This window comes from Pteropus medius, unplaced genomic scaffold (assembly GCF_902729225.1).
Source record: "Pteropus medius unplaced genomic scaffold, Ma_sr-lr_union100, whole genome shotgun sequence".
NCBI lineage: Eukaryota > Metazoa > Chordata > Mammalia > Chiroptera > Pteropodidae > Pteropus > Pteropus medius.
The window spans coordinates 18,802,044-18,826,019 of NW_024349802.1; the positions used below are offsets into that span (position 1 = coordinate 18,802,044).

The 23,976-nt window shown below is 40.2% G+C and overlaps 1 protein-coding gene and 1 pseudogene across 8 annotated transcripts in view; one reads left to right on the top strand and one right to left on the bottom strand.

The window, feature by feature from the left end:
* Window positions 1–640: 640 nt before the first annotated feature.
* On the bottom strand, window positions 641–759 carry LOC120581849 (uncharacterized; annotated as a pseudogene).
* A 1,178-nt stretch (window positions 760–1,937) lies between these two features.
* The window catches only part of SLC36A1 (solute carrier family 36 member 1), a 265,469-nt gene continuing 243,430 nt past the window's right edge, over window positions 1,938–23,976 (top strand). For all 8 annotated transcript variants that reach the window (XR_005647333.1, XR_005647334.1, XR_005647335.1 and 5 more), the window contains exons 1-7: window positions 1,938–2,096; window positions 11,987–12,134; window positions 17,720–17,810; window positions 18,665–18,753; window positions 19,213–19,308; window positions 21,287–21,371; window positions 21,758–21,976. Coding sequence is in view for 5 of the 8 variants with exons in the window: in XM_039836647.1 (XP_039692581.1) it covers window positions 11,992–12,134; window positions 17,720–17,810; window positions 18,665–18,753; window positions 19,213–19,308; window positions 21,287–21,371; window positions 21,758–21,976 (723 nt within the window). In the remaining 3 variants the exon portion in view is untranslated. The remainder of the gene's footprint in view (window positions 2,097–11,986; window positions 12,135–17,719; window positions 17,811–18,664; window positions 18,754–19,212; window positions 19,309–21,286; window positions 21,372–21,757; window positions 21,977–23,976) is intronic.

Consider the following 23,976-nt stretch of genomic DNA (forward strand, 5'->3'; position numbering starts at 1 on the left):
ACAGTATCTGAAAATGATGGAACCCTTTCTCCAAGGGTCTCTCTAATAAGGATGTGGTGGTCAGGTATAAGAAAGAATCCTTATTTATAGTCAATGCATTCCAGGAGCAGATTGGGGAAGGTGAATTCCCAGTTGCATCAGTAATTCCAACAGGGAGTTGTGTGGTTTTCACACGACCTGGCTTTCTTGAGTAGACTTTAGGAGAAGTCATAAAATCAATAATATTCAAAGCATGGAGAAGACCTAATGGGTACATTCATTGACTTGGCTCAGCAGCATTTCAAGCATAGTTCCTGGCACTGAGCAGTCAATAAACTGGTGGGTTCTTCCAGTGATGGGATAAACTCATTGGCCTTCAGATTTTGAATTGAGCATGAACCTTCATTCATTTTTCTTTCCTGATGAAATGAACCAACTAATAGTAGATTTTAAAAAAAAAAAATTAACTAGGTTTTAAACACATATAAAGAGATATATGTTTATGAAAGAATTTATTTATTTATTTATTTGTTTGTTTTTTAGGTGAGGCAACAGTTGGTTGATCTCACAGATTGCAAGGACCTTGTCAGCTTACAAGCCCTTATTTATCTATCTATCTATCTATCTATCTATCTATCTATTTATTTATTTATATTTTTTATGCCTACAGCACCTAGTCTTCCTAGGTGGTCTCTCATCCAAGTACTAACCAGGCCTGACCCTGCTCAGCTTCTGAGATCAGACAGGATCTGGCTTGTTCAGGGTGGCATGGCCATAGTGTTTATGAAAAAATTTAAACAGTATAGACAGTGAAGAGTGAAAGTCTTAAGCAAAACAATAACTACTGATATTCATAATTCCCAATTTTAGTACCAAAAATCTGTACATTTCTGTATATGTGTATATTTCTATAAATACATAGTGCAGAACAATACTCACATGATGGTAACTTTGAATCTTTGGAGAGAAGAGTGAATTTGGGAGAAGGGGAATTTCTGTTACTATACTTATATATTGTCTCATGTTCCTAATAAGAATATATTAATGTATTACTTATATAATTTCTACTAAATATTTTAACGGCTTATTGAGGTATACATAAACTACACATAAAGTGTATAAGTGGATAAATTTCAGATATATTCACCTGTGAAACTATCACCTCAATCAACATAGTGAACATACTCATCGTCTTGAAAGTTCCCTTATGCCCCGTTATAATCACTCTCTCTTCTTCTGGCCTCCCTACACATTCCAAGGCAACCACTAATGTGTTTTCTGTCAGTGTAGATTAACTAAAAATTTCAAGAACATTATATAAATGGAATATTTTTTCTGATTTCTTTCACCCAGCATAATTATTTTGATTTATCTATTTTGTAGTTGCGCCAATAGTTTTTTTTGGCTCATTAGTCTCATAAAAAACTACTAGTTTCATTTTAAAAAGTAAAATCTGCTGAGAGGAGGAAAGAGAAGCATAAATAACATATACCGCAAACATACTGAAATGTTGCCATTCACTTAAAAATGTTGCTCAAAAATTTTAAATATTTTAAAAAGATAATGTTCCCTTACCTCACACTCAGTCCCATTTCCAGTAGCAACCACAAATGAGTTTGCGTAAAGTCCTAAAAATACGAATAGATAATTTTTAAAAAGATGTATTATTTTTCATTATGAAACCAATACGTGCTTATTGAGACGTGTTAACAGAGCGAGGGTAAAAATTTTCTTTCACAAGCTTACGCTCTGGAAACACCGCTCTTCGACTCGGGACACACTGCGCATGCTCCAAGGCCAAAACCGCGCCCAGTTCCCGCTCCCAGTCTTCAGCCCTCAAGAGCACGGCCCTTCCCGCAGTGTCAGTAACAGGTCGCCAGGGGGTGCTGCGGCGCCGCACTCCAGAGCACCGCGAGAGGGGCGGAGTTGAGGCTCCCGGGAACTTGTGACCAGAGCCTCCAGCTTGGGCGCCGGCTCACGTGATGAGGCCCGGAAGCAGCTGCTGGGCTGCTGAGGGCTGATGGCAAGACCTCCGCGCTGAGTCGGGTTGGGGTGGGCTGTACTGAGGCGGGAGTCACAGCAGGAGCGGAGCCGGAGCCGGAGCCGGAACCCGAGCGGTGAGTCCGCGCGGACAGGCTGTGACTGGCGGCCAGTCACCGCCTTCCTCAGCACCGGCGTCGCCTTCCTCAGGGGCGCAGCGGATGCTGGAGATCAGGCACCGACTGGCTGTCCTCGATCCCGCGCCTCAGCTGAGGTACCCTGTGGGCACCCTTCCTGGGATGAGGCGAACTGGAGACTGCCTTGTCTCTCACGCTATCTCCCTTGACCTCCACGTTCTATTTGACAGATGTGGAAACTGAGGCCTGAGATGGGAAAGACCACTCAAAAGACTAGCCAGGGCTTCTAATACGCTTCCCCAAGGGGTCCAACCGTCTCGAGCAAGTCACTGGCCCTCTGTGGGAGCCCTGCTCGGGACTTGCTAATAGTGTGGGTCTTCAGGTCATAGAATACCAGAACTGCAAGGACCTTGGGAAATCATCTGGTGCAACACCCCCCTCCCCAGCCCCCCTGGGGACAGTCAGGGAAATCGAAGCCCACGTAGGAGTATGGGCTTGCCCGAGGTCACCCCTCGCAGAGCTGCGACTAGACTAGAATCCAAGCCTCCCTGAGCTCCAGCGGCTGTTTGCTTTTCACCACACTGCCTCCTGCAGAGAACTTGACATGTGAAAAGGCACCCTTTCCCTTTTTTTTTTTTTTTTCCAGCTCTGCATTGTCCATCGCACCGATTGGATTGAGTATGGGCGTGGTTCCGTTTCAGTGTTCACGTTTTTTTTCTGCAAACTCATCATTCTGTAGGTTTTCTTTCTAGCTGTCCTGCAGTTTAGTGTAAGTCATACCAAAATATGAAATAAGAATTGGAATGTACTCCTGGGAGGGCAGGTGGCTAGCAGCTGAGGTTGTGGAGAGCCCTGGCATTAACTTGAAGCATATAAAAATCGTTGCTTTATTTTTTCTGTAGCTTGTCAGATTTGGGGAATACTGGTTATTTGGATGGATATTTTGCAGTTATTTGAGGCTTGTTGAAATAAGATAGCAGCATGGTGTAATGGAAGGAACCGAGACTGGAGAATGAGAAGGTTGTGTTCTAGGTCTGACACTTGCGTTGCAACCTTGGACGACTCCAGTTCTTGCTTGGGTTTGGGCTTCCCACTGTGTACAATGATCATTTGAATCTCTAAGGGCCTCTTCTCCTCTGACATGCTCTGCATCGAGGTCTGTTTTCTAATCAGAGAAGTTTTTTCCCCCCAGTGTACATTAGCATCTGCCTTGCAACATGACTTAATCCAGTTGTCCAGGGAGCAGTTTCCCTTCTTAACTTATTTCTAAGTCGCCATGAAATTCTTTTCCTCTTTCTATCTCTTTGTGTTATGACCAAGCTAAATGACAGCAGAAAATGGTTTTGACTGTCTTTTATTACTTTAAATATATGATCGGTGCCCTCTTTGACCCTTGTCAAGAGACTAATCTATAGTAATCAACTTGTACATTTAGAGCACGTTTTCTTTAAAGATGTTCTTGAAGTCAAGGACCAGGACATAAAAGGCTTGGTTATTTGTTCTGAAATTGAGCCTGTCTGGAGTGGAGGCCATAAGCAGCAGAGGCTGCTCTGATGATGATATTATTTTCTCTCGCTTTGTTTTTTGATTGTGCCATTTATAAGTGTCTGCTCTTGGGTCCTTATTTTCCCTTGACTGTTCATTTGGCTTTATCCTTGTGCTTGAAGTTCTCAGAGCTGTCTTTGTGTATTTTAAAGGCAGCGTAAAGAGGCCGTTTCCATTTCTTTTGTAATACAGCTAGGACCAGTGGATCAAGGGAAGTGGTTTTTGGGTGAACATAAGAACTTTCAAAGAATTAGCATCTCTCACATTGCAACATAGAGCATGGAGGTCTCTGACACTAGAAGTAATTGTCACTGGGCAGTTACTTTTGGGGATGTTCAGATTAAATTATTGTGTTGGGTAGAGGATTGGACTAAATAAAGTTTTAATTTTTCTTCCAACTCAGAAGTTCTGTGCAGTTCTAGGACCGGACATGTTAGCATGTGGGAGATGAAGTAGAATGGAGTAGAGGTCTACTTTTGTGAGAGCTTTATTTTTCCTCTTGCTTCAGATAACTATTCTCATTGTCGAGTACACCTGCTTTTTCTCTTTTCTTTCTTTTTCTCTCTCTCTTTTTTTATATCCCCATCCCCCTCCCAGTGAGTATATCCCCTTTAAATTTTTAAAGAAATGTTTAAAGTTCTTTGAGGGTCAGATGCTGAAGAGTCATTACTTTTAATAATACATTTCTTCTTCCCACCCTGACCTGAAACAAGATTCTAGAACTAAGTTGAGTGAATAGACTTTGATGTCTACTTTTGCTGGCCTGATCCTGATAACCCCTTCCAGAAATGGGTGACTAACTAACAACTAACACCAAGCTTTTCCTTTTCCTGTAGCAGAAACTCATATTGAGTCTGTGTTCCTTAATCCAAGCGTTGGAGGAGTAGCGAACCTCCCTCCTTTAGCCAGGCCTTATTGGCCGGGTCTGAGCACACAAATCTAGCCTCTGTCTGATGGTTGTGGGAGTCAGTGGATGGGACATTCTGAATATGGCAAAATATAAACCACGTGATGCTGTGTTTGGTGCTGTCTCTTATCATCCAAACATTTCTCTGGGAAGCCGTGACACCCAGGGCCAGTTCTCAATAACCCTTTCTAGTAGGTAAGACTTCTCTGTGCCTCCCTTTTCCAGTGAAGTTCAAGAATCTGTCTGTGTGGATCACTAGGATGCTCATGGCACATAGAACACCATTTTCAAGATGGGGACCTGGCTCAGTACTCCTTAGTGATGGAATGGAAGAAGTGCTGCAGCACTTAATTTGTACAGCAAACTTTCTGACTTGCTGTCTTTGAACTTCTCTACAGTACTAATTACAATTGCTACCATTAATGAGTGTCCGTAATGGACCAAGCTACATATTTAACATCTTTACCTTCTATCTTCACAACAGTATTGTGATGCAGATATTATTAACATTTTTCAGAAGAAAAAACTGAGACAAAGGGAGATTAATTTGCTCAGGGTCACCCAACTAAGCTCTGAACTCCTGTACTTTTTATTATGCAGAATTTCCCCTGCAGACCTAATCCTGCCCCAGTTTTGTTCTAAGGAGATTTTAGGGAGGGTAGATCATTTATAATATGGTAGAAAGAACACTGGACTGGGAATCTGGTGTGCTGGATTCTAATCCCAAATCTTTAACCAGCTAGGGCCTTGGTTTTCTTACCTCTAAATGGGAAGCTGGAGCTCAATCTTCTGTAAGTCATTTAGTGATTTTTACGATTGTGGGTAAAAAGCGAGCGTGTTTGCCTATTCAACTTCTCCTCTGCAGAGCCTGCTAAGGTCAGCAGCTGTTTTATGGCTTCTTGCACCCTAGACTCTTTCAGGAAGGAGTCTCAGTTTATGGAATGTACTTCTGTGGTAGGTTAGATGGAGTCCTATCTGATATTCTTTAAAAACAAATCATGTAGAAGTCAGTTTTCACTTTTCTCCTGGTAGATCACACATAGCAACACAGTCTGTGTCCTTGTTCTTGTCTTTGATTTCCAGCAACGGAGAAGAGAAAATGCATCTAGAGAATTTGCCAGTTCTTTGGATTCCAAAGTCTAACCCAATGTCACTGTTTCAGAATAACAGGTGGCATTTTTAGTCTACATATATCATTAACCCATGAACTCTGGTAGGAGATGAGATCTGGGCTGTATCCATCATAATGAGATCATACTTTTTTTAGGGCTTTATATACCTGTAATCAGGATCATCTGGCTGGTCAAAAATAAAACGCTCTGATTAAATCAGATTTGGCTCATAAATATGTTCTTTTTTTTTTTTTATAGCAGCTTCATTGAGACATAATTCACATAGCATACAGTTCAACCATTTAAAGTGTACAATGCAGTGGTTTTAGTATATTCACAAAGTTGTGCAACTATCACCACAATCAATTTTAGAACATTTTCATCACCCCAAGAGAAACTCTGACCCCTTAGCCATCACCTCTATTCCCTCTTAACTTCTTACTCCAAACCCTAGGCAACCGTCTCTCTGTAGGGTTCCTTTTTCTGGACTTTCATGTGAATGAAATCATATAATATGGCTGACTTCTTTCATTTAAAATAATCTTTTCAGGGTTTATCCACGTTGTAGCATGTATCAGTATTTCATTTCTTTTTATTGCTGAATAATATTCCATTATATGGATATACCACATTGTATTTATCCATTCATCAGGTTTATTTCTGCTTTTTGGCTATTAGGAATAATGCTGCTATGTATTTTTGTGTACACATTTTTCTGTGGGTATACGTTTTCATTTTAATCTGTACCTAGGAGTGTAATTGCTGAATCATATGGTAACTATATTTAGCCTTTCGAGGAACTGCCAGATGGTTTTCCAAAGTAACCACGCTGTATTACATTCCCACCCAGCAGTATGGGAGGGTTCCAATTTCTCCACATCTTTGTCAATGCTTGTTATTATCTGTCTTTGATTTTTAGCCATCCTGGTGGGTATGAAGTGGTATCTTATTGTGGTGTTTTAGTTTGCATTTACCTGATGGCTAATGATGTTGAATATCTTCATGTGATTATTGTCTGTTTTCACATCTTTAGTGAAGTACCTATTCAAATCTTTTCTCCATTTTTAATTAGATTGTATTTTTATTGTTGAGTTATAATAGTTCTTTTTATGTTCTGGGTACAAACCCCTTATCAGAAATATGATTTGCAGAAATTTTCTCTCATTCTATCTGTTGTCTTTCACTTTCTTGATGGTGTTCTTTGAGACACAAACATTTTTAATTTTGACGATGTCTAATTTACCTATTTTTTCTTTTTTTTTGATTTTGCTCTCATATATAATAAACCATTGCTTATTCTGAGATCAGATATTTATGCCTATGTTTTCTTCTCAGAGTTTTGTAGCTTTAGCTCCTATATATAGGTCTTTGATAGATTTTAAGTTTTGCATATGGTGTGTGCTAGAGTTCCAACTTCATTCTTTTGCACGTGGATATCCAATTGTCCCAGCACCATTTGTTGAAAAGACTATTCTTTCTCAGTGAATTGTCTTGGCACCCTTGCCAAAAGTTAGTTAACCATAGATGTGAGTATTTATTTCTGGACTATTTCATCGATCTATATAATGTCTGTCCCTGTGCCAGTACTATATTGTCTTGGTTACTGTAGCTTTGTAGTAAGTTTTGAAATTGAGAAGTCCTTCAACTTTGTCTTTTTTCCAAAAACAGTTTTGGCTAATCTGGGCCTTTTGAATTTCCATATGAATTTTGGAATCAGCTTGTCAACTTCTATAAAAAGGCAGTTGGGATTTTGATAAGGATTCCATTGAATCTGTAGATCAATTTAGGGTGTGTTGCCATTTTAACAATATTAAATCTTCTAATCCATGAATACTGGGATATTTTTTCATTTATTTAGGTCATCTTTAATTTCTTTCAACAATGTTTTGTAGTTTTCATGTATAAGTCTTAACACTTACTTGGCTCAATTTCTTCCTAAGTATTTTATTCTTTTTGATGCTATAATAAATGGAACTGTTTTCTCAATTTCGTTTTCAGATTGTTCATTGCAAGTGAATAGACATACAAGTGATTTTTGTATATTGATCTTGTATACTGAAATTTTGCTGAACTTATTAGTTCTAATAGTTTTTAGTGGATAATTTTTGATGTGTTTGCAAGTCTGGACCATTAAAAGTATTGTTTAGCTTTTGGTAGTGAAGCTAACTGACCCTTTTGTAATGTGTTTTCCTCCTTCCTCTTCTTTCTCCTTCCTGGCCATCCATGTGCCCTGAAAGAGACCTACAAACATGAATAAATGGATTCTCTTTCCCTTCTTGGGATTAATCTTGTTTATTATACTGAATTTAGATAGAATTCAATGAGTAAATTCTTAAATAGCTATCTAGAGAACATTTTAGTATTTTCAAATGTGAGTTTAGTATTTTCAAAAGTATAAGTCTAATAAGTGGGGGAAATATGTTCTTAAAGTTTTTATTATCAGTGGTCTTTGCTAGAAATTATAGAAATGTAAAATAAAACAAGTATGAGGAGCTACCTATCCACCTAAAAGAACAAAAATAAAAGTGATAAAATCCAACATTGGCAGGGTTACAAAGATACAGTCATGTCTGTATAATGCTAGTGACATTGTAGGTTAGTTCAGTCATTTGTATGGTAAGAACCATTAAAAATGAACCTAGTCATCTAGTTCTCCAAGGATATGACTCAAAAATTAAAAACTATTTGTATAAATTCTTTTTAGCTATGATATCAACTAGTTATTATTATTTTTTTAAACAGAAGCCTCAAATCCAACAATTGGGAGCTAGTGAAGCAAATTATTATTTAATATAATGATCGACCATTATATTACAGTTAAACATTAATCTGTGCACTGTGTAGTTTCAAAGAAGAGTAGATATGAAACAAGTGGAAAAAAACAATGAGAACACTGATAACTAAAAACAGGTTTACATAAGGAGAAGAAGAAAATTTATCAAGGTTATACAGTTTATATTTCAATGCAATGTTGGTTGAATGTACACATTTGAAGAAATAATGTATATATGTATATATGTATATATTTGCTACAAAAATGCAGACTTTTCTTAGTAGTTCACTCTTTGGGATCTAAATGTCTTATGGAGATTTTGACTTTGTGTTAATGGGCCACATGTAATGAATAAACTCTCTTCATTGTCCTCAAGAACCTGAAGGACAAGCTTGTCTTGAACACTCAAATATTGCAACTCCTCATTTGACAGTTAACAGGTTCTATTAAAACCTCCCACAGGGCTGGAATTGGTAATTGCAGCAGTAGACTTAGAAACCAGGTTTCATCAAAGGGAGCCCAGGGGCACGGTGACCTTGGAGGCTAGCATTCACTGGGGACAGCTAGAGAGCAAGAGGAGAAGGCCTTGAAGGAGCCATAGAAAGAGCCATAGAAAGAACTCCTGGGAGTGACTGCACCCACCCTATGTGCTTGAATCTCTACTTAGCAGCTTGGAGAAGGGTTTCTGCTTTTCCAGGGATGGGGAACACACTGTCTCCCAGCAAACAATTCCATCTAGACAATTTTTGATAGAAGACAATCCTTATGTTTAGCCAAAGACCTGCCTCCCTTTACTCTCTACCTACTGATCTTATTTCTAACTAATCTTTGAAGCCCCACAGAACAAGTCTTATCCATAGAACAGCTTTTAAAGGCAGCTTTTATACCTCCCAAGTTGCCAGTTCTCCAGATTGAGCCTTCTCAGTCCTTCCAACTATTCTTCATTTAGTCGATTTCCATCCCTTTCCTATTCCTGGTGCTGAACCCTGGTGTACCACAGTATGTGACTGTTGCCTCTGTAGTGTGCTACCTGAAACAGAACACCATTCATGGCAAAACGGAACATTGCTATATATCATCTACTTAAAGTCTCTCTCATCCTAGTGCAACCTAGAATTTCATTAGTTTATTTGGTTATCTATTATGTCACTGACTTCTGTTAAGCTTATCATCAACTAAAACTTATGAGTAGCATTTTTTTCCCTTTCACATGCATGCAGTTGCCAAGCCATATCCTGTCAGCCTCTTTTTGAGCAGTTTTCTTAGCAATAATCTGCTGTAGGTAACTTCAGTTTTTATACACAACATAAAGAGACTTCTTTATAGAGTTTGATATAAATTGAGCATCTATACCAAGTAAGCAATAGAGTGGTTTCTTGGTTGTTGGGGAGGGATTGGGGAGCTTGTCAGTCCCTATATACTGTCTCTTTCCCTTAGTAATATTCAAGATTTATTTGGAAGGCCCTATTCCTCAGATACTTTTGGTATGTTGGAAGAGACTAGAAATTAGCTATTGTTTGCAGAAATAATTACATTTGTTGATTCCTGGAATAAAAGACCTGGAGAGTTGCTGAGATTTTAGTTTACTCCCTCCCCTTTTTGCACATTTGGAACAAAGACCCTAAAATATAAAGAGAATTGTTCCAAGTTACTAAGCAAACTGGTGATAGAAGCAGCCTTAGAACCCAGGTCTTCTAACATACACAGAAACTTAGCTTACTGACTTTTGCCTGAATAGTAACTTTCAGCTATTTCGTAATTTTTTTTTCTGCCCTCTTTATGCACTTAAGTGCCCCAGGGCTCGATGACTTTCTTGAATTTTTCCAGCATGTTAGTAAATGACACTCTCTTAGATATTTAGTGAAGTCATTCTGGGAGTGAAGCTAGGCAAGATCTTCTGTGGAGCTTCCAAGCCCTGTACTGGTTTTCTGCCAAGCACTTTCCTTGCTTGATTACCTGGGGTCCCTCCTCCATTACAGTTGGTGGGAGAAAATGAGGTCACCCTAGATCACAGGTGCCGGGGAGGGGCCAGTTACTGAAGAGTCACCTGGTACTGGACCTGTGGGCGCACTTAGCACAGAGCTATCCTCTGGCAACTAGTGTTGGGAGTTGGGTAGATGGAATGTTGTGATAGCCATCAAAGGTCTTGTCTCTGAGATAGGACATCAGACTCAGTGGGCATCCAGGCATATGCTGGAGAGAGCCCTTTATAAAGGGAGGCAGTTGTGCCAGTCTGCCAGGTGTCAAGGATTTTTATTTGTAATTTTTAATGTTCATATATCTTTTTTTTTCCTCATTTGATTGCAGATTCTTGGATGGCAGGAAGTTGAGTCTTTTTTCGTTATTACTTCATGCAGTTGGCACTTTATTCAGAAGGTGTTTCCAGATTCAGGCAGAGTGTCAGGATGTATGTTTACTGCTTTGCTGCTGCGTGGCTGTAGCAGAGCCTGTCTTTTCATCTTTTGGGGGATTGAGTCTTCATCTGTAAAATGAGCAGTAGGAGTGACCTCTGAAGGCATTTTTAGCAATAGTCTCTAGGATCCTGGGGGCCTACATGACTCCCAAAATGTATCCTTACTGTGTATCTTAGAGAAGTCATTGTTCTTCTCTTTTCTGTAGTAGTATTACTGAGAAAGTCCACCCAGGGAACACCATCCTCACCATCCTTCCTTAGCACACAACAGGAAGGGTTTCCTCTTTTACCATCTTAAAAAAATTGTCAAACCTATAAAAATGAAAAGGAAGGAGGCTTGTGAGGGGAGATGCTGAGATAAGGGCCAGTGGTCAGCACCTCTCATGCTCCTGCCTGGTCTTCCTCTGAGCTGCTTTCAGCTGCCATTTCTCAGTATTCAGGCTGGGTTGCAAGAAAAGAGTCCTAGAGTCAAGGGATGAGAATCTCTGATGACCACCAAAGAGTATAGGAGAGGCCAGAGGTCATGGCAGAGAGAAAGAGACAGTCATTCGTTGGTGGCTCTGGGACCTGGTGGTGAGTTTGAGCAGAATTGGATGACTCAGAGGGAATTTCTTGAATGCACCAAGGTTCTTTCTCTAATGAGTACAGAGGAAAAATAGGATACGGCTAGGAATATTCAGGTTCCCATCCTCTGAGAGCTTGCTCTCCGGGAAGATGGATGGAGAAAACTTTTAACTGTTGTTCAAGGTCCAAGAAATTAGCTCAAAGGAAAGGACTGTTAATCCTGTCCTAAAGAACAGGGAAGCCTTCCTGGAAGTGTCTGTCTGCATCTTCCCTCACCCCTCCCAAGTATGTCTCAACTCTGCTCTGTCCAGGTGTGCTGTGGCAAATTCAGAAACTTATGAGCATGCCACTGACTGGGAAGGCTGAGAGGCAGAAGCTGAATCAGCTCAGCCTGCCCGTGAGAACTTTGTACCTTTTTCATTTTCATAAGTACAGTCATTCGCATTTTACTTAATCCATAGTGCAGCTGTCATTGAGCTGCTGTAACAATGGCTGCTTCTGCCCCAGAGCCCACTCCAGGCTTGGAGCTAAAGGCCCCAGCCACTGGTGGTCTTAGCAATGACCTTGTCCCCCCAGCTACCATGTCCACGCAGAGACTTCGGAACGAGGACTACCCTGACTACAGCTCCACTGATGTGAGCCCGGACGAGAGCCCATCCGAAGGCCTGAACAACTTTTCCTCCCCAGGCTCCTACCAGCGGTTTGGGGAAAGCAGCAGCACAACGTAAGTAGCTGTTTCTTCTCCCCTCTTGGGGGAGATTCATGTTTCTAAATTCTGCATTAGTAACATAGTCTACCTTAGAGTTATTTTTGCTCCCCTGTTTTGTTAATTCCCCACTTTATAGATGAAAATGAAGAGATCGGGCAGTCACAGTGCTGAGATTTGAGGTCCTTGCCTGCCATTCTATAGTCCGCTTCTTATTCTTCATTCGTTTTAGCTGTGTTGGTCCAGGAAGGCTGGTGCCAAGTAAGCCTGAACATAAAAACTTGTAGAGAACATTCTCTTAATTTAGAACGTGGGTCATCTATGCTAGAACCTTAAATATATCCAAGCCCAATTGGAAGTCTCCTTTGCAAAGTCTCCCCCAGACTTCTGTCCCTATTACCGAAGAGCTAGTTTATTTGGCTGAGGAAGTGGGAAGAGGGAGGGATAACTACTCCTGCACTTAAAAAAATCAAGGAGTTGATAGAGAAGAGATCTGCTGTGCATTCCTTAGAAAGAGCTTATGTCTCACCCTGGAAACCGAATCCTAGGACTCATCTGGACTGAGTTGGACCCTCTATGGGCCTCAGTTTCCCCAAATGTCAGGTAAAATTGAGGACTCCACTGTGAAACTATGCTTACTGTCTGGTGCTTACCACTCAGAAGATTCAAAGGAGGGTTTTTTAGTTATTCCTTTTTTGTGTTCTCTTATGGGTTGGGTGTGACTTACTGAGTGACCCTTTATGTCCTAGACTTATGCTGTCCCCTGTGACTGCCCAAGGAGACCATGGAAGCTTCTCTTGGAGCTCATTAGTGGTGAAGCTCCCTCTGGCTGTAGTCTCTCCTGGTGCAGGGCACTTTCTCTGGTGAACTGGGATAGAACTAGAGGATCTGGACTGTCCACATTACCAGCCCCTCTCTGCCACTAGTTGATGTCTGCTTGCAAAGCTTCAGTCTCTACAGCTGATTTCTCATGGAGCATGCTTTTGTAGATTCCTCCATTTGCTTGCATTGTTAGCTGATGGAAAAGATTGCTTAGAGCAGCGGTGAGGACCATCTTTCCTCTCTTTACCCCTAACCTTTCCTACCCAGTTGGCTTCCCCTAGGCAGAAGGAGCTCCAGATGCGACCAATGACATGTGATTGCTTCTCTTCAGAAGTCACACTCGTTATTGTGAAATACTTCCTTTAAGCTTCTTTCTCTGTAGTTTCCCTTCCAGCTTTTGCTCCTTGTTCTCAGGCATCAACTTTTTGCAATGCTTGTCATATGCATTTTCATTTTTAAAGGGACCTCTCTGAAGTTTAGAACCAACCAGCTAGTAACTTCAGGATGGTAGCTCATAGGTTTTATATGTATTGAAGCTAGTTCATGCCTGTTAGCTATTCTGAATATCTTTTTTCACATTGGGTTATAACTAGTAATTAACCCCATGTTATTTCCTTTTGTTTGTTATAAATTGTGCAAATCAGAAAACACCTTACTTGGGCTTGTATTGGGACATTTTCCAGGGTATACCTTGTTCTGAGGGGCATGCTGCCCTGATGTTGTGATACAAGATAAGTGACCAGGAAAGCCCACCTTTCCTGTAATGGGCATGTATCACAGTCCCATCATAAGTGGTACAAGGTAAAGTACTCCTTTGGGCCTTGGAAGATTGGTTGAATACTTGCTTGAGGCCCGAATCCACATAAGCATTTATGTGTAGAAAACATGCCAGGTACGATTAAAGTGTAAGCTGATTTGGGGGACCCTGTTAGCCTACATGAATCTCATATGTGAGAAATGTTAGGGACAGGTTTTTGAGCTAGATTCCTTGTTTATCTTTACCTTGCTCCCATCCTGTCACCTAGTTTGCCAAGGATCAAAGTAAATGGAAGTATCTCTTAGTCTGCTGCATATATGCATGCATACATCTGATTCTTCTAGGGGTTAAGGGCTCAGTAAAAACCCTGAATCAGGGGTGCAAATAGGAACCCCAAACATTTCCATGACAATGAGCTTAGGAAGGTTATTTCCTAACACGATGTCATCAAGCTGTTAACTGTTTTGGCAACAGCCTCATTTCCCTGCACTGGGCAAAATTTTCTTCTTGTTGCCTAGTTGAGTTACTTTATACCAGCTATTGATTGAGCCTCGGTAATTCTTCCCCAGGTTGGCAGGCTGGGAAACCAGTTGACTGAAACTGGTTTTCTCTAGGTTTTCTGGAGCAGCTAACTGCAAAGTGTGGTCTTCAAACCCTTTGGGGCTCCCAAGACCGTTTCAAGAAGTCTGAGAGTTTAAAACTATGTTCATAATAATACTGAGATGTTAATTGCCTTTTCACGTGTTGACATTTGCACTGTTGGTACAGAAGCAATGGTGGGTAAAATTGCTGGTACCTTAGCATAAATCAAAGCGGTGGCACCAAATTATGCTAGCTGTCATTGTATTTTTCACCACTATATATGTGAAAATATAAGTCAATTTTACTTAAGCGTGTCCTTGATGAAGCAGTCAAATTGCTAATTTTATTAAACCTTGTTCCTTCAGTACAGGTCTTTTAATAGTCTGTGTGACAACCTGGTATGCATGAAGCGCTTTTACTGCATACCAAGGTACAATACTTATCTCAGGGAAAAGATCTTGAGTGATTATTCAAGTTGTAAACTGAACTAGCTGCTTTTTTTCCCCCATAGGACACTATTTTTGTTAGAAAGAACAACTTACACACTATAGGTTATTCAGACGTTTTCTTGAAAATGAAAGGAATGAGACAATCAACGATATTTGTTCCCCACAATGAAATTTGAACTTTCAAACAAAATAAGAAAAAAACTTTTATCCAGCACTGTGACCTGGACAGCTTCCCTCTACTTAAAGATTTTCTGATGGAATCAGTGATGATATTAATAAATGTGATTTTTTTTTATATTGTGTAAGATAATATGCCAGCGTTTGAAAGATCTACATAACCTAGAAAACCAGTATCTTCAAGATGACGAAAGTGTGATATTAGAAAATTAGCCATAGTTAAAAGATCAAAGAGCAACATCACCAGTGAGTTTTAATGTAGTAGAAGATGAAAAGTTCAGATCCCGTGTTTCAGGCTAACTTCCAAAAAATGACTACGTGTTGAGTTTTGGTGTAGTGTCAAAGAAAAACTACCACAATTTTCTGAAGATGTGATTAAAATGCTCCTTCCTTTCCCAACTATATATTTGTGTGAGGAGAGATTTTATACTTCAACCAAAACAATGTGTGACAACAGAGTGAATGCAGAAGTAGATAATCCATTTGTCTTCTGTTGAGCATGACATTACAGAGATTTGCAAAAAAGTAAAATAATGCCATTCTACTTAACAGTTTTCTTTTTGGAAAATAGAATTATTTTTCATTAAAAATCTGTTATTTATATTAACATGTAATAGATTTGTTATTTTAAATTAATGTTTGTACAATTTCTTGGTTTTAATTTGTAAAATTGTAGATATCAGGAGACATAATTCACATAAGCAAAAGCTATTTGGGCTCTTCAGTAATTAACAAGTGTATAAAGGGGTCCTGAGACCAAAAAGTGTCTGATTTGGAGCATAAACAGAACTACAAAGATTTGCAAGGCTTATTTCTCTCTCCCACCCCACTCCTCTACCCTCCCATAATTAAGACTTTGCAGTCCATGGAATTGATTTTGTGATACTCATATGATTTGGGGTAATCCCAGCTTGGGGTCATTGATTAAAAAGAGTAATTTTAGTCAGTTGCCTATAATCTGATGTTTTGGAGCTAAAGGACCTTGGAAAGTATGTTGTTCTAGTCCAGTCTCCTCACTCTACAGATGAGACAAGAGGCCCAGAGAATGAAAGAGAATTGTCATATGCAATTAGTGGCAGAGCCAGGGCTAGAGGCACCTGATCTCCCATGAAACCAAGGATTCTGTGGGGCAGTTGGGGTTGGTACAGTGCTTATCTTTGCCTTTTAGTGGATTGAACATTTGCCAAGATAGAAATTTGGCTGACCCATCATTCTGCCTATAACCTCCTATTCGCTGGCTGCTGATAATGAAGGAGTCACCCCTGGACTCTTGCAGTCCAGTCCTTAAGCTGTTTCCTCAGCATAGTCCTGAAGAGCACTCAGCCTCTTCTCTATAGACTTGAAGCAATTTCTTTGATCTTTCCTGATAAGCTTTGGGGACAGTAGGAAATTCAAGAAGTGTTTTTCCTGGAGGTAGAAATAGGAAGGTTACCAAGAGTAAAATTCCTTTCCAGAGGGTGCAAATGAGTCTTAATTTGGTCTTTCTGAGTAACATATATTATTTTCTTTTGGTTTCTCTGGAATTGTAGATTCGAAGAAATGTGTGTAAGCATCATTTAGGAGGGATTTAGGTTATATGGGCAGAAGAATTTCCAGACAGTGCCAGGGGCCAAATCCTAGGTGAGTTTGATGTAGGGCAAAGCCATACCATATTTGACCTGTTCCATATCCTGGAGGTAACAAAGAATAGGAAATACTGAAGAGGAGGCCTCTCCTTTGCTGTCAGTCCTTTGATAAGTTTCCGTTCTCTGTGGCAAAAGTAGAAATTCCTCTCCCATCCTTACCCCCACTTGGGTGGCCACGAAACCGACTCACTTCTCAGTGTTGGTGCCCCACATTGCTCTCTCAGTGCGTTTCCAGGCACTTCTTCCCCGTCGACACACTTACAAACCCTGCTTGTCTTGCTGGGCTCTGTGCAGGCCTCTCCACTTGGAGCCCTCACCTACCTCCCCTTCCTGGGCACTGTTCCTGTTTCTTTCAGACCCAGATCTTTCTACTTTAGGTGGTTATTAACATGTCCGCCTTATGTTCATTGAGACATTATTAGTTTCTAGAGACTGAGGTCCATATCTGATTCTTACTTATTTCCACCACTGCATTGACACATGATAGATAGTATTTGCTGAGTGAAAAAATGAATGAGAAAGTGTGACAGGTTTTACAGTTGCACCTTGAGGGGTCAGTCTGTACAATAGGGAAGGGAAAAATCTGTTCTCAAAGCAGAAGGATAAATTCTGAAGCGGGCTTCTCCAATCCTAGAACTGTATTGCATTTGACTTTTTTTTTTTTTTTTTAATGCAAAGTAGGTCAGGGACTTCTGACCTACTGAGGTATTGCATGACTTTTACTCTATTCACTTTCCATAATACTTTCTGTTAAAGGTTTTGGGCTTCTGTTTTTTATTTCCCCTTTTCTCTCACACCAGTATCTGTCCTTCACAGTTAAGGTTGTCATCCTCTCTTATAGTAAGAGATCTAATTTTTTACAGTGGACAAGTCTATGGTGAAAACCAGGCCCAAATACACTAGGAAAGGATGGAGTGCCTAGACAGAATCACACTATCTCTCTGGTCTAATCTTCAAGAAAGAGAGGGTTCTCAGACATCTCTGGGGTCACACTGCCTGGGTTTGAATCTTGGTTCTACTCTTTACCAAGTATATGACTTTGAGCAAGTTTCTTCCTCATCCATAAAATAAAGTTACTACATGTCTCATAAAGATGTGGAAATTGATTGAGGTGATATGTGAAGGCAGCTAAGCATTTAATGAATGTTAGCTCTCATTAACATGCCCATGTCTACCTTCTTCTCTCTTCAGATGGTTCCAGACCTTGATCCACCTGTTAAAAGGCAACATTGGCACAGGACTGCTCGGGCTGCCCCTGGCAGTGAAAAATGCAGGCATCTTGGTAAGAGTCTGCATTGATGGAGGGAATTATCATGACAAATTTCTGGAGATAGTGTTTTAAATAGCTCCATTTAAAACATTGTAAAATGGGAAGCTTTTAAAAAAAATTTAGCTGAGAAAAAGCAGAATTCAGATGTTCATTTGTCTAAAGATATTTATTGAGGGCCTTCTATGTGCCGAGCACTGATCTAGGCTCTTGGAATATTATCAGTGAACAAAACAAATAAAGATTCCTACCTTCATGGAGCTTACTTTATGGCAGGCAGGATGTACTTAAAATGTCTCAGGCTGTTTCTATTAATAATGTTAACTAATGAATTAGTAATAGGAGTCTGTCCATTTTCTACACAGTCCTCCCACACCTTACCTCTCAATGGTCATCTCTGAGAATCTCACCCCCTATAGACTGTCCAAAGCCATTCTGGTTTCTTTTAGAGTTGGTGATAGCTCAGAGATGTGGATTGTCTATAGCTAAGGGCTGTTTTTCTTGATCTGGTACTGCTCTAAAAATAACTTTCGGCCTCCTCCTTATACCCCTTAACCCATTTCTTTTTCCCAGGCAGTGACAGCAGCCTTCTGTTTTGCTGATTGGCAACAGTCTTAGACTAGCCTTATCTTGTGTCATTCTCCACTACAAGATGAATTCTCTCAAAGACATGCTAAGGTTCAGATGGTGTCCATCTCACTGAGCTAATCTCCACGATCACATTTATGTTTCTAATGCTGTGCCAGAAGTTCTGTCACCGGAAAGTGCCTTAGTCGCGTTTTGATCATTTGCAAATCCAGTTTCAGTTGGCTCACTCCTAATTCTACCTGCTTGTCTCTCCCTCTCTTGCTCACAACATCTTCCCCCAGATGGGTCCCCTCAGCCTGCTGGTGATAGGCATCGTGGCTGTGCACTGCATGAGTATCCTGGTGAAATGTGCTCGCCACTTCTGCCAAAGGTGAGAGCCCTCCAAGCCACCTCTTGAGTGACAGATTTTTCTTTTGGGTTCTATTACCAGCCCTGAAAGTGAGCACTTACACAGTTCACTCTAAATTCTTGATGCTAGCTGAAGGTGAGCACTGATTAGCACAGCATACCTTTTCCTGTTATTTTTGTGTTCATTTTCATCATGTATCATGTGTCAAATTTACTTATGTCAGTGGATAGCATATTCTAATTTTATGTTTTGTAATATTTTCCCATTAAAATGATTCTACCAAATGGTTGTTAATTATAATGAAAGTAACTGTCCCATTGACTTAACACTTCTGATCCTTGAAAACATTCAATCCAGGACTCAGTGATATTTCCAGAGTGACAGATAGGGGACCTGGCCCAGGTCTCAGTGAGCTGCATTTGTTCTGTCATTGTCTAACCCACACACTTTGCCCTTCCTCTCTCTCTCCTCTCCTCCCAGACTGAACAAGCCCTTTGTGGACTATGGGGAGACAGTGATGTATGGACTGGAATCCACCTCCAGCTCCTGGCTCCGGAACCATGCACACTGGGGAAGGTAACTGGTTTCCTTTCTCATTGCTGCTGTGGCCTCCCAGTGTGGAGGCCTTCAGACTGGGGTGAGATATGGGAGATAGTGTTAGTAGTGGAAAGAGCATCATTTGGGTCATTGGACTTGTTCTAGCTCAGCTTGTCAGTGACCTTGGGCTGTGTGACTCTTCCCTTCTCTGGGCCTCAGTTTCCTCATTGGTAAATGTGGGGCCTGGCCTGAAAGATCTCTATAGTCTGTTGTAGCTTTGATAGTCCATGATCAGTATTATATTTCATTTCTTCATTTGTTCAACAAATATATTTATGTGCTCTTATAAGTGGTACAAAACAATTCTAGGTATAGGAAGGGGAGAATTCCCTGAGGTAAATTATGTGGTCCCAGTCCTCCAGAGGGTTATAGTCTTTCTAAGGAGAAAGGTGCATGGGAAGCTTGTGAACAGAGCTCAGGGATAGTATAAACCAGTAGGAAGAGGATGTCCTGAACTAGATATACATCCTAGGCACTCAAAGGGGAGGGGCTTTCAAGATTCTCTTGTGTATTGTGCCAGATGAGAAGTGTATATAATAGGTGCTTTAAGGGCAGAGCACTGGACAGGAGAAAGAAGGCTTTCAAGGAGGAGGTGAGGTGAGCTAGAGAGAGTAGAACAAATGGGTTTATTAAGGAAGGAGACATTTCAGGAGATGAGGATATTTGGAAATTTCTCCTTATGGTAACTTATAAGATACCTGAAGGGAAATATTCTTTTTGTTTTCTATTTGAGGAAACAGTATATTTAGATGTAGAGAATTGGTAGAATCAACGGCCAAATCCCTTTTTTTTAAAAATTGAAATACATTGAAACTATGTTCTCCAGAAAAACTTCTTTTTGTGATCATAAGAAGACTTTCACTTTCACTTATTGTCTTCTTCCTGTGATGTGGGTTTATGTGATCCTTTCAGCAAAATCATTTTCTGATTGGGAGAAGCCATATTGTCAAGTAACCACCATTGGTTGGTTGGTTGTTTGGTTGTTTGATTTTTCCCTCCCTCCCTCCCCCTCCTTCTCCCCTCTTTCTCTCTCTCTCCTCCTCTCTCCCTCTCTCCCTATGGCACCCCCTGCCTCCTTTCCTTCTATCATTTAATAAGAGTAATGCGTGCTCATGGTAAAAAAAATTATTTTTGAACAAGTAGGACATAAAGTGAGAAGTAAAAGTGTATACTGGTCACAGTTGCATGAATATACTTTTTGAATTTCTGTATATATACAACCATATACATGTTCTTAAAATTTTTTTTTAATACAAATTGACCATACTATGCATACTGTTTGGAAACTTATTTTTACCATTAAAGGTTTTAGTGATTTCTCTATCAGCACATATAGATTTAACATATGCTTTTTACATTCTGAATACAGTTCCATTTAAGAATGGTCTATAATCATTTTCCTTTTGATGACCCTTTAGGTTATTACCAGCTGTTGTTGTTGTAACAGTGCTTCAACCAGCAGTCTTTTTGGGTACATCTATTTCCATGTGCTTATGTGAGAATAGCTTGGTTCTGGGATCCAAATTATAGAAAGAGATTGTGACGGGGTCCACTTCCTGGGCTTTTATGCTGAGGGTTTATATAGCTTTAGAACAAATGGCGTGAGATGGGACAGGTGGGCCATGGGGAGGGGGAGGTCAAGGGGCACGCAGCGGTCCTGGTTTGTGCTCTCCTCTGGCCATTACAATCTTGAACTTGTCTGACCTGCAGCGTTCCAAACAAGCCAGGAAGGGGACCTCAGAAATCACTCAAATAGCACCTCCTTTGCCTTCCCTCAAAGCTCCAGAATGGTGGCATCTAGCATAGTTTTTCTTCTCACCAGGGCACACTCCTCCTTGTCACTTGATGGGAAGGGCCTGTGATGACTGGGACAAAAGCACTGTTCAAACACCCATCTCTCTGGGAGTCTCACTTTTTATTATCATGATCTTTGTATTCCTTCCTTCTTCACCTTCAGGCACATCGTGGACTTTTTCCTGATTGTCACGCAGTTGGGATTCTGCTGTGTCTACTTTGTCTTTCTGGCTGACAACTTTAAACAGGTAGGGCTCTGGTAAGAGAGAGAGAGAGAATGGCCAGAGATGAGTAGACTTTCTGTTTAGGATTCCTTCCAAACCAGTTTTGTTCAACAAAAGAATTAGGGTTCTTTGTATAGAACAGTGTCTTTTATTTGATTTTATCTAAAGATGTAGGACATTGAGAAACCTCAAGATGTCCGTTCTCCTATTTTTAGGTACGATATGATCAAACTCAGCTAAACAATTGGTTTCTGTGATAATTATGAAGATCTCCAAAGATGGTCCACCTACCACAGACTTCTGTATGACCTTGGTCACACACTTTAGTCAGAAACCCTTTGTGGTGGGAGGTCCACTGGCCTTTGTGTTTTGAGAGGCCTTTTCCGTTTCTTGTCTTCCTCTCATTCTAGGTGATAGAAGCGGCTAATGTGACCACCAACAACTGCCACAACAATGAGACGGTGATTTTGACACCCACCATGGACTCGAGACTCTACATGCTCACCTTCCTGCCCTTCCTGGTGCTGCTGGTTTTTGTCAGGAATCTCAGGGTCCTGTCCATCTTCTCCCTGTTGGCCAATGTCACCATGATGGTCAGCTTGGTCATGATCTATCAGTTTATTGTTCAGGTATGAGCCCCGGCTTCCTCCTCTACTTATTAAATAATCGAAGAAACAAACAACACAAATAAGTAGCATGTGAATAGGAATATGTTACTTATCTGTGGTATATTTAGATTAGGGCTTCTCAATTTCAGCACTGTTGACATTTTGTGCCAGATAACTCTTTTGTCATGGGGGCTGTCCTATGCATTGTGGGATATTTAGCAGCCTCCCTGGTCTCTACCCACTAGGTACTAGTAGCTACCCCTGCTCCTAAATTGTAACAAAAGTCTCCAGATGTTGCCAAACATCCCTGGGGGTCAAAATCACCACCCTTGAGATCACTGAGTTAGACTTTTTCCCAATTAGACAGTTAATACATGATCATTGTATAAGATTGGAAAATAGAGGAAAATATTAAAATGAAAATAAAAATCAACTTTTCTAACCTATATTTAGATAAAATAATTTCTTACCAGTCCAATTTTATATTTATTTGTCACAATTATAAATCCAGTTATTGTTCCCCCTTGCACAGCCCATGTGGGCAGGTCTGTGGGGTAGTACACTAGAGGACATCTATATAGATGGGTAGAAGATCAGACTGAGAAAAATGTGCCCTTAAACACCATGGCTGTTTGTGGATAAGACAATACTTTTTGCCAAAACTTGAGAAAAGAAAAAGGATGAAAGCAGGGGGAAAAAAGCGTAACTTAAAAAAAAAAAAGATATTTGAATTTAATTCCCCAAACAACTCACGAATACACACATTAAAATTCAGACAATGCAAGTACCTTTTGAACACCAACCACATCCCACCCTGCGTCTCCTCCTCAGGGACCTACTGGGTTTGATTGGTCTCTTTCTAGGTTCTACGAGTGTATTACACACTATATTAGTATGGAAAGAAATATAAAACAAAAATATATTTTGTTTTTTTAACACAATTTAAAAAATTATATGTAGTTTTCATCCATTATGCTTTTTTTCCCTCGACAGTGTCTCAGAGAGCTTTCCAGGTTGATACCCCTGGTGTTACCTCATTCTTTTTAATTGCTACATAGTACCTCAAAGAATAGATGTGCCATAATTTGTTTAACCAGTCTCCAATCAGCAGACCATCAGATCATTTGTAATTTTTGGTATTATTTCAGTATTATCACGGTATTATTTTCTTATGCCTTCCTTTTGGTGGTTATGAATAAATATTTTTCCAAGATATTTATCTAGAGGTACACTTGCTGAAGAGTATGTACTTTTGAATTTTTTATATTGTCAAGTTGCTTTTTCCAAAACCTATTTATTGACTTCATATAGACTCCCTTCCATAGTATATAAGTTTCCCACCTTAGCCATTGATTGGTTATATCAGTCTTTTTAATTTTGGTCAGTCTGACAATGAACACTACCTCATTTTCACACTGTGTGCTTAACAGTGACCTAGTTAAGCACACAGTGGTTTCCTAGTTAAGCACACAGTGATTTCCTAGAAACCACTGATATGGTTTCTAGGAAAACAGTAGGTCAGAAAAAGTAGGGACATGTTGTACAAAAGAAACGACATAATGAATTTAGATTAGTGAGCATTTACTGTTTTTTTCTTGTCCTAGTGAGTCAGATGGGTGGCAGATATTGACTCTTCCACAGAATTATTTTTTAAAACATAAACAGGTGTGCATACCCCATTTTTTTTTTATGGGACTGGAAGGAAGGCCTATGAATGTGCGATGGATCATTTCTTTCTCTGCCTCTGAAAATTAAGTTAAAACAAAGAAGGTTAAATAAACTTTTGTTTTAACTTTGTAATTAGAGATCTCCATCGGTGCTTAGGACGCACTGCAATGGACATAAAGATGAAGTGAGAGACACGCAGCACATTTAATTACAAACCACTGCAGGTAATTGGACTGGTGGTTGCCGTGATCAGAGGGCTAGGATGGGAATATGGGATCCGACAGTGTCTCTCAATCACAGCTGAAGGTGGTGTCTGTCCAGAGCACTATCTATGCAAAGTACAACTTGCACTT